Source organism: Pteropus alecto, unplaced genomic scaffold, assembly GCF_000325575.1.
Source record: "Pteropus alecto unplaced genomic scaffold, ASM32557v1 scaffold59, whole genome shotgun sequence".
NCBI classification, from domain to species: Eukaryota; Metazoa; Chordata; class Mammalia; order Chiroptera; family Pteropodidae; genus Pteropus; species Pteropus alecto.
This window is the reverse complement of record NW_006443292.1, coordinates 4229855-4240620: the sequence shown is the minus strand read 5'-3', so window position 1 is coordinate 4240620 and position 10766 is coordinate 4229855. Positions and strand designations below refer to the sequence as shown.

The 10766-nt window shown below is 52.2% G+C and overlaps 1 protein-coding gene across 1 annotated transcript in view; it reads left to right on the top strand.

The window, feature by feature from the left end:
• The window catches only part of ADAMTS17 (ADAM metallopeptidase with thrombospondin type 1 motif 17), a 213173-nt gene that overhangs the window by 164926 nt on the left and 37481 nt on the right, over window positions 1-10766 (top strand). The window contains exons 16-18 of the mRNA XM_025041234.1: window positions 2126-2283; window positions 5143-5311; window positions 7842-7965. Coding sequence (XP_024897002.1) covers window positions 2126-2283; window positions 5143-5311; window positions 7842-7965 — 451 coding nt within the window. The remainder of the gene's footprint in view (window positions 1-2125; window positions 2284-5142; window positions 5312-7841; window positions 7966-10766) is intronic.

The window sequence follows — 10766 nt, the reverse complement described above, 5'->3', positions numbered from 1 at the left end:
GTGCCAGGACCGCAGGTACCAAAATCCGCTGACACTCAAGTCCCTTTTACGGAACGGCATGGAACGTGCATAGTCAGCCCCCCACATCCGTGGATTCCCAGCTGTGAGTCACAAATGCTGTTTTCGATCCACGGTTGGTTGAATCCGCGGATATAAAACCCGTGGATACAGAGGGCCGACAGTAACCCTTTACTTTAGAGAGTTTGGGGAAGATGAAACAGGCAGAAGTGTAGGAAGGAGCAAAAGCGGACACCGTGCCCCTTAAATGGTGGCTTGCCGGTGGCAGCAGAGACGAGAAAAAGCAGCGATCGTGAGTATCCTTGAAGTTCCTACAGCGGGTAGCATTTCTTGAAGGGAGATGTCATACTGCGGTCCGCAGCCGCTCAGTGTGCACCGCCCTGGGTCTGAACCCCACAGGAAGTGGCTCCGCTGGAAGGCAGCCCTTCCTGCTTCTCCGGCTCACTCTCGGCACTTCCTGTAAGCCAGGAGTCCCGGGTGTGCGTCCCCCTCAGAGCCCGGCTGGGCAGGGGCGAGCCCTGGGACCACACTGTCCTAGAGACAAGGGAGCAGAGGCCCAGCAATCCCCCAGCTGCTTGTGGCCTGACCAGGACCGGCCCCCCTGGATCTTAACCCAGCCTGGGGCTCACAAATCGAAAGTTAACCAAAACCCCTTTTTGGTTTCACCTCTCATTGTCCAAATTCGGTATTAAATGCGGCCACTTGATTGCTGGCCTCGGGAAGCAGCGAGTAGAGAATGGACTCGAACCCGATTTCGCTGCGTGTGGGCTGATCAGGTTTCCGGAGTCACTGTGAGCGTTTGGGGCGTAGGGGGTTCCAGCTTCACTTGCCGTGGGGGTGGCGTGAGGGTGTGCTAGGAGGTTCATTTTCTGAAGGGACATAAAGACTGTCACCTCGTCATTCGTCACCTTCTCCTAAGTGCCAGAGTAGGTTCTAGTTTGTTTTTTTTTTCTTTCCTAAATAACGTAGCAAAACAGAAATAACAATTTCTCTGCAGAGTGCTCTGCTCCTGGGAATGACATGCCTTCAAGGGATGAGACCTAAAGAGTCACTGGTGAGCACTCGGATAATAGGAAGTACGTGGCTCGTATGAAAAATCAGATTTTTGCTTATGGCCACTCGGCGAAACGTTGAGTCCTTGCCTCTCCCAACACCTTTTGTACCGAGTGGAGGAGCGAGTAAACCAAGGTCACACCCGAGGCCCAGGGACTGGGCTGTGGCAGCCCCCACACTCGGACCCCACCCAGCCAAGCATCACCGCCACGTCTGTGGGCAGCTTCCTGGACTCTAATATTGAATAGAATAATGCTTACTTCTTTTTGTTTGTTTTTAATTAATTTCTTTTTCAAGTACAGTTGACGTATAATATATTAGTTTCAGGTGTATGACATGTGATCAGACATTTATATAATTTATATAGTTTATGTAATTACATAATTATAATCAAAGTGATCACCCCAATAAATGTAGTACCCGGCTGGCACCTACACAGTTATTATAATATTATCGCCTATATTCCCTACGCTGTACTCCGTATCCTTGTGACTATTTTTATAACTGGCAGTTTGTACTTCCTGAGACTAACGCTCATTTCTTGAAGGAACGTTCACTTTACTAACACGAGGTTATCAAAGCCTTAAGAGATGCTGGAGTCAGGCCGCCCAGGGCAGTAACTGAAATGATTCGATGAGTTTTGCTGAAGCAGCAAAACCTGTTTGTAGCCCGAGACACATTAAAATAGAATCCATTCATCCAGCAGAAAACCCTGTGCTCTGAAGTGAGCAGAACGTGTCTGGGCTGTGGTCGTCTCTGGCGTCCAGCGTCTCCCCAGACCCCCACTCTGAGCCGATGCTGAGACAGGCAGCCCCCACTGAAAGCAGCAGGCTGACAGGACGGTTCTCTCGGTGTGGCCTGTGGGTCTGGGGCTGTGTGCTCCCTGTGGGCCAGGCTCTTGTTCTCGGCTCACAGTGAGCTCGCTCGCTCGCTCTTCAGGCCTCCCTCCTATCCCTGGGGAGGACGGAGCCTCTGACTCATCACTCAGGACACCCCGATTCCCTTAAAGAGAGACCGAGTCCCCGTGACTCCATGGGTGCCGTTTTCTTTCCAGCTCTCAGAGACTCCAGCAAGAGATCCATCAACAGCGACTGGAAGATACAGCTCCCCGGGGAGTTCCAGATCGCGGGCACAATCGTGCGCTACGTCCGGAGGGGCCTGTGGGAGAAAATTTCTGCTAAGGGACCGACCAAAACTCCACTGCACTTGATGGTAACGTGCCATGCTTTTGCATTTGTCTTGAGACTAAGGCTCTAAGGGGTCCCCCAGTTTACGTCTTCCCTGGGGCCCCGTGGAGGAGGCGGATGCACCTGGTTCCTGGTGGTTTACCTGGCCACCTGCAGCCCAAGTCTCTCTCTTGATCTTCTCTAATCCCTTTTTTGGCATGCTTCAGAATCTCCCTGGCAGAGCTCCCATCTTTTTCAAAAGGAACCGCCTCCAGGAAGGAGATGCTAAGGCATTTGGCCCCCGTCACAGTCCGTGTTTTCACATCAGATGGCATAGATCCGCCCCGAAGTTTGCACATCCGCATTGCATGTGACCTTTTGGCAAGGAGCCATTGATGGTTTCCCTCCAAACCAACATCACGCAGATTCCCCAGACCTGGCTTGCAACAAGCACTGGGGAATCGGGAGGGAGAACCAGGTTCCGTGGGGACGTTTGCTCTCAGGGCGGGGGGCTCGTGGAACCTGTGCGGTCAGGCCGGGTCTGCACACCGGTGTCGCACCCACCAGGACCCCGCACAAACCACGCAAACATCCGGTTGTGCCTCCTTTAATGTCATCGGAGATCCCCGGGGATAGGAACTGCACTGTTTGTGGACCCGGGAGTCCTCGGGGCTAACTTCTGATAGCTCAGAACTATCGATTCTGTGTCTCCCTCCAAAGAACAGATGTGTGGCAGCTTGTGCGTCTGTCATCAAAGCATATTTTGTCCTCAGTGCTTGGCAAAGTCTCCGCTTGCAAGTTCTTTTTCCCCATTGTGGCTTCCAGCAACCTGCAGCCATTTGAGGTTTGGTGACACCCAAAGAATTCCTTGGCTACGTCCCAGGAATCTCCTGAGGAGACAGGTCTGCTCATGACTCCAGCACCTAGTGCAGCGTCACCCACGGTGGCCCTAGGTAGTTATAATTTCTGATGAGAGCAAAGCGAGCGGGTTCTGTGCCTGACGTAAACTGTCAGAATCTGTCACTGCAACACTCGGCCCACTAAATCTGCAGATAGAGCATCGCAAGTCAACTTCTGAGCCCAAGACCCTGTACCCAAGCCATTCCTCTGTGATAAGATCGTTTCCTAGTATAAGTCAGTAGAACAAGTCCTCCTTTTCTGATTTAAAAGCAGTTATGCAGAGGAGCTAAAAGAAGAGGCAGAGGACAAGATGAAACCCATACCCAAGTATTATCACCTGTTGGCTCGTACATTCGCTTTCTGTAGCAGATGCCAACTGGGTACATTCTCCATCTCTCTGAAAAGCTTTCATACCCTGAGAGCGAATCGTCAGCCCGTTAAAGCAAATGCACAGCCTGGATTCATTCAGGCCACAATAAACAAATTTCAGAGAAAGCAGCCTCTGTCACAGCTGAAGTCCCAGCCCTCGTTAATGTTAATCGCTGTTCTCTCTCGAAATAGGAATGTTACTTCAAGTTTTCAAACCTGGAAACAAGAGGTGCCCCTCTGCCTGTAAATAGAATTCCAGTGTCCCCAATCCAGGTGGACGCATTGGTTGCAGGCTCAGGCTGATCCGTAGAGCTACAGGGACCCGCATTTGAAATCAATTATGCACATGCACACAAATTATTCGTGGCTGCAAAACTGCATTAAATTGGTTTCATATGGACTCTCGATTCACCAGTTTTATTCCCATACTAAGATAATAAAGATCTCTTTTAAAGAGCTTTGGGTTTCTTTTTTGTTTTTTTTTTGTTTTTTTTTAATTGGAGGCATTTTTCCAAACGCGTTGCTGCAAGTCTGTTTCTTGGAGAATTCGATGTTTATGCACTTCGGGCGGCTCTTAGCACCCCACCCCACCCTAATACCCAAGCCCCCGCAGGCTGGGAGATGCTTGGGATTGGGGTGGGGGGAGATTGCTCCCGTTTCTGGCACACTTTCCACCTGGCCTCCCCCGAGTCAGAATGGGCCCTGCGCATTCTGTCTTTAGTTTCTGCTGGCCTGCCCTCCCTCCCCTCACCGGGCTGGAAGTGAACTTGCTACTTAGACCCAGGAGGACCCACAGCCAAGCCAATTTAAGCTCCCACGTGAGGTCCTGTTTTGCGCTATTAATTTGCACCCTTTGCATAGAGAGATCAAGCCAGCAGAGCACCTCTGTTCTTATAGGGCTTGTCACACGCATCGCCAAAGAGTGGGCCCATCTGTCTGCTCACTCACCAGGATTTCAGATCCCACAGTCCCCAGGCTGGGGGATGGCATCCCACCCCTTACTCCCAGATTTAAGCCCTGAGCCAGGTCTCGGCCACCCCGTGGGCATCCTCCTCTTCCTAGCCCCCTTGCAGTGGGCAGGCTCATGCATCCTCGGACTCTCAAGCCGACGTCCATGAGTCCCCCCGCCCCGGTGGGCAGCGTTTGCCTTTGACCCCGCATTACACGTAGCAGTGACTGGTGCCAGGGCAGGGAAGAGGGACGTTCATTATCAAAGAAGTAGAGCGATGGGTGCTACGTGCCGAGATGCCCTTCTAGGTAAAAAGCAGGATATCGGTGTCCTTGTCTGCGAGGGCAACGCCGTGGCCGAGTTTGTGGGCACGTTCCTCTGCGTGGAGCAGCTCCACATAAAGTGCGGTTAGAACCCACACCCTTGCGTGTCCCCAGATTCCTCCTCCGAACCCGTCCTGTCTCCAGAGGGAAAAGCAGAACTCCCTGCTGGTGACTCGCACGGACTCCCGTCCCAACTTCAGTATTTATGATACCCGTCCCTGTTTTGCAACCTGGAAAAGAGCTGGTCCCCACCTCCACCGCCCCCTAAGGGAACAGCACAGTACGGCTCTGCTTGCACATTCAGCAACTGCAGTGAGCTACGGTGAGATTTCAGAAATGGCTTCATCTTCCGCTGCCCATCCAGGTGTTGCTGTTTCACGACCAGAATTACGGAATCCACTACGAATACACCATCCCCGTGAACCACACGGCCGAAAACCAAAGCGAGCCGGAGAAGCCGCAGGACGCACTGTTCCTCTGGACCCACAGCGGCTGGGAGGAGTGCAGCGTGCAGTGCGGCGGAGGTGAGCGGGGCTCGGGGGCGGGCTCGGGGGCGGGGCCTCGCCACGGGGAGGAGGAGCGAAGCCACGCGACAGGCTGGCCACCAAACCTGCGTTTCCACGGAAGCGTAACCACGTCCCCCTGCAGATTGTGCAGAATGCCTGGGCGGCGGCGGCCAGAATCCTGCGCGTTGGAGCTGTGCCCACACGGGGCTCTCCGACTCTGGTCTGCGGTGGGGGGTTGGCCCATGTCCGGCTACGCCACAGGTGCGACAGGGGACCCGGGGAAGGAACAGAGGAGACCTTCATCTGTCACCACTTGGTGGAGGGACACGAGAAGATGCTTCTGCCTCCGAATACGCTCTTTCCTCTTTGCCACAGTGACCCCAGCACAGGCTCCCGTGGGAGGGCAAGTCCTATAAGTTCGGTGGAACGTGTGCAGCGTTGAGTCTGGCTTCACGATTCGCTGCCACGTTTGAGCAAATGCGTGGCCCTCTCTGTACCTGCATTGCCTCGCCTCTAAAGTGGGGTGCGCAGCCCTCAGGCCCACTGCAGGGAAGAGGCTGTCACGCTGCATAAGTCAGTGTGCGCAGAAGGCTCTGCATTCGTTACCGCGCGGTTTAGGAGCTGCCACGGGAAGCTGTTCTGAAGGCCTGAAGCAGCCCCCAGTACAGTGGAGTTTGTGGCCTTGAAGGGACCCAGGGTGGGGTCACGGGAGGTGGGACACAGGGTTGTGATGGGCACGGAGTTAGGGCGGAAGGATGACTTGGACTCCGCAGCGCCAGCCCAGAGCGTGGGCCGGCAGGGCGGAGCCAGGGCCCGGCCCCACGCACCCCCAGGCCTGTGCCGCTCTTGTCCGCTGAGATGAGAACGTTAGTCAGATGTCCGGCGCGTAAGGAGTGTGCCACTAAGTGGCTTGTCCCACTTGTGCCGGGCGGGGATTCCAGCGGGAGCGCGGTCGGGCCCGTCAGACACTGGCCGAGGCAGCTGTGACTTCCTTCTCGCGTCTTTGCGTCTTGGACGACCGCCACCAGGGTTTGCTCTCAGTCTCTTAAGCGGCCGCATGGCAGATGACGTGGCTTCAGGATTCCACCGTCAGCCCTGTCACCCTTCCACTCTGCACCTGTCCCCCTGTCCCTCAGCTGCCCCTCTGCGTACGGCCCTCCAGCCTCCAAGTGCAGCCAGCGCCCACGTCCCTGACTGCTCTGTTCTGTTCTTCTCCAGCAACTTCTGCGAACTAAGCATGGGCCGCTGGGCCAGTGAGCAGGCTCCCCTCAGCAGGGGGCAGGGGGAGTGCCGTTCGGCTGTCGCTGCTCGCCCGCCCGGCGACATCCTTTTATGACACCGGTGTCTCCCGGCTCCCCGATGCAGTTGTCAGACCTGCAGCCAAAGCGGCAATCTGGCTCCAGCTGGCTCCGTGCTTTCTGTGCAACGCACGGCCATGGTCGTGGGCGGGAGTCACACTGACCGCGTAGCTCGGGGACTCCACAGTATCGAGTCAGCCCGACGCGACCAGTCCCCCTGGAGATGGGCCGAGCAAGGAGGCTGGGAGCCAGATAGCTGTACTTGACGTCCTATTAATCTTTTATTGCCACACTTCCTGAATGATAATCGTAATAACAGGAATATAGCTAACATGAAGTGTCGACCCCTGTCAGGCTCTGCTCTAAGCACTTGCTATACGTATCAGTTCATTTCAACCCTGAGGCACAGTGAGGGGAAGTGAGCCAGCCCAGTGGCAGGATCTGAGGCACAGAAGCATGGTGGCTTATGGTTGACAATACTCTTACTGTGGTCATGATCAAGCCACGCTTGGACCCAGACAGCCTGGCTCCAGAGGCCACCCACCCAGCCCCAATCATTTGCCTCCTGGACAAAGTCAGGGCCAAGCGGTGTGTCAGGTGCTTTGGGAGCACCCAGGAAAATGGTCACATCCGGCTGGGATAACGGTTAGTGCAAGTTCCCAGGAGCAGGTGATAGATACTTAGGCATAGGTAGCGGCTGGCTGGCTGGACGAGTTCTCAGACCAGCTCTCAAACACCTGCCTGCAGGACGCAGGTCCCCGAGTCTCCTCCAGACCAGCCTCCCTGGTTCTCACTCCTCTCCGGCAAGCGGAGACTCTATAATAGGCAGCATGACCTCTCGCGAGGGCTGATGGGTGGGTATTTACAGAGGCCGGACTTCCACGGGCTTTAAACACCAAGCGAACAGATGAAGAGGTCGGCAGTCTCCGGTGGAAATTAAAGACCCAAATCAGAACTTTGGCCTCAGTGAATCCCTTGCTATAAGGACACAGGTGCTCTGAGATGTTGCCTCTTTCCAATCCTGTTCTAGACATTTCCTGCTGCTCTTACCGTGTCTTACACACCCTCATCACTAAGGTTATGGCTCTCCCTCCCTGACTCCCTGACAGCCAATAAGGCATCACGGCAGTCATGTAAGTGACACACTGATCAAAGGATGCCCCCGAACGCTCCTACGCGAGCACGGACGAGGGGCCGGGCCAGGCACGTGCAGCAATGGCCTCTCAGCTTCCCGCGTTCTGGTTTCCAGGGCAACGCAGAAGCGGTGTCCTGCACGCGAATCGTGAACAAGACGACGACACTGGTGAACGACAGTGACTGCCCTCCAGCCAGCCGTCCGGAGCCCCAGGTCCGAAGGTGCAACTCACACCCTTGCCAGTCACGGTAAGGACCGCCGATGGGGGGGCAGCGGCACCCGCCAGAGGGGGTGGTGATGCATCGTGCCGCGCCCTGTTGTTGCTGAGTGAGCGATGCTTGCTGGAAATACTGAATTTCTGGCTACTGAGCCAGACCGCGGATGGAAACGTACGACCCCAGCTGGAAGGTATCTTATAGGAGGCCATTAAGAGCATCTCGTAAAGAAAAAAAAATAGCCCTCATCATACACAGTGAGTGCCGGGGAGTGAGTGAGCGCACGCTGGCTAGTGCTCACGGTCGGCCTGTTTCGGTCGCTGAAATTAGGCCAGTGAGTGTGTGTCTTGCTGTTCGCTGTTTGGGATCCATCAGACCTTTCACAGCCATGTTGTACTCACGTGCTCCGAAGTGGATTCTCTTGGGCCGTCAGCCAAGACGAACTATGGGAAACGTGCTCACCAGTTAAGCCGCCTTATTTCCGGTCACGTTTTCGCAGGCTTTTGCATGGAACTGTATGACTCTGTCGCATTGTGTGATTTCGCCCCAGCCTCCTGTTCTGCTCTGGGTTGAGGTGCTTGGTTTTGTTCTGTTGTTCTGTGTATCCGGTCGAGGTACGTTTACCTTTTGTAAAGACGCTGCACTTGTGACGTGGCAGTTTTGGGGGTTCTTAAGCTCAACTCGTGTCACTTGCCTGGTGCAAAACATTTCACAAAGCGTTTGGTTTTTGTGGCAACGTCCTTTGATTTGTCGAACTGGTAAAACGTGTGTTAGGGACGAAAGACGAGCAGGAAAGCGAGAAGGCGAGACTCGTTTCATTGATCTTATGTGTTTCTTGGCAAATTATGAAATTGTACCCTAAGGCTGAAGGCCTTGAGGAACAGCTCACTTTAGGAAGTCTTCCTGAGCATCTTGAATATGAGCAGCCATCCCACAAACCCATCAATCGATCGATCAATCAATCGATCAATCAATCAATCAATCACACACGGGGCCAAAGAAGGAAGGACTTGCCACTGTGTAGACTCAAAGATCGGACAGGCCACCGTCTCTTCTCCTGAAAGCAGAGATGGCCTGGCTTTTGTGACGTGATTAGAAAGTAGGGTAGGTGAATCAAGAGAAGGAAAGGTCAGCATGGACATGATTAGGGATCCGTTCAAGAATAATATTTTAAAGTCATTTATGTTTTTTTTTTTTAGTATCAAAATATTTTTTTAATTATGCACAGAAACCAAATACATGAAACATGAAATCAGAGCTGCTTTCATTGAGTTGAGACACATATTTCATGGGAAAGAGCAGCCCAGGGTGATCAGCAGCCCCCTCATCTCTCTGCAGGCCAAGGCACCAGGCAGAACACCAAGGAGTAAAGTTTAAAAACTGTCAGGATTTCGCTTTCCATAATGATGGAGCTTGTACTGGGCCCGCCTTCAGTGTTTTTCTAGAATGATACTCTACAGCTGTGCCGATCAATGTGCTAACCACTAGATTGTCCAAATAGAGAAGTGTTGTAAATATAAAATACCAGATTTCAAAGATTTAGTATGGGAAGGGATTGTAAAATATGTTAATGTTTATTATTGATTACAAGTTGAAATAATATTTGGATACAGTGGTCAAAAACAGTGTTACTACAATCAAAATTTTACCTGTTTCTTTTTTAATATGGATAGTAAAAAATTAAAATTACATATGTGGTTCACACTTTGTGTCTGTTGAACAGCACCACTGTCAATCAACATGGCATTCACAATGTTCAGGATAAATCTGAAATTATTAGACATACAAAGAAACAGAAAAATGTGACCCATACTCATGAGAGAAGGCAATTAATGAAAACTGACTTCTAGATGACATGTTGGGGTTAGCAGACAAGAATTTCAAAGCAGCTATTAGAACGATGCTTGGAGACATAAGGAAAAATATGGTCATAATCAACGAGCACGTGGGAAATCTAAGCAGAAAAGATGAAACACTTTGAAAAAGAGCCAGATTTTAGGTCCGAAAATGACAATATCTGAAAATTAAAAAAAAAAAAAAATCACTCCGTGGGTCTAATAGCAGATTGGAGATGATGAAAAAAAGACCGGTGAACTTGAAGATAGAAGACTGTAGTTATCCGTTCTGGACGATGGAAAGCAAAGGTCGTTGACAATGACAGAGACTAGGTGACCTGTGGTGCAATAGGAAGCAGTCTAATCCGAGTGTAATTGAAGTCACAGGAGCAGGAGAAAAGAAGGAAACAAAGTAATCACTGAAGAAACGATGACCAAACTTTCCCACATTTAACGAAAGATGGAAGAGAAGTAATCAGGTTGCATTTTGAGTGTTTCAACTAGAATCCAGATGGATTCCATCGCGAAGCCCTCTGATCGATACGTAGGAAAACACCTAGGAAAAGTGTCACGTAAGCAAGCATGAGTCAACAGAGGTGCAGCTTGGACAAAGAACCCCACGTGCGCCTGTGGCCCGAGGTGGCTCACAGAGGGTCTTGACGGGGCTGAGTCCCGCAGTGTCCTCAGGTTCGAACACGGGTTCAGGCCAAACACATTGCAGACTAAAAGTAACTCCAGAAGCACATTCTTGGCATCTCCTTAGAACAAGGGTCAGCAAACGTTTTCTGTAAAACGCTAGATAGTAAATATTTTTGGCTTTGCAGGCCACGTGCGGTCTCCGATGTCTATTTTTCTTTGTTTTGTTTTATGACCCTTTTAAAAATGTCAAAACCGTTCTCAGCCCCTGGGCTGCACAAAAACCGTCTTCGGGAGGGTCTCGGCCCTTAAGCAATAGGTTTGCTGGCTCTGCCTTAGGTATCACTCCGGTTTCGCCCACTG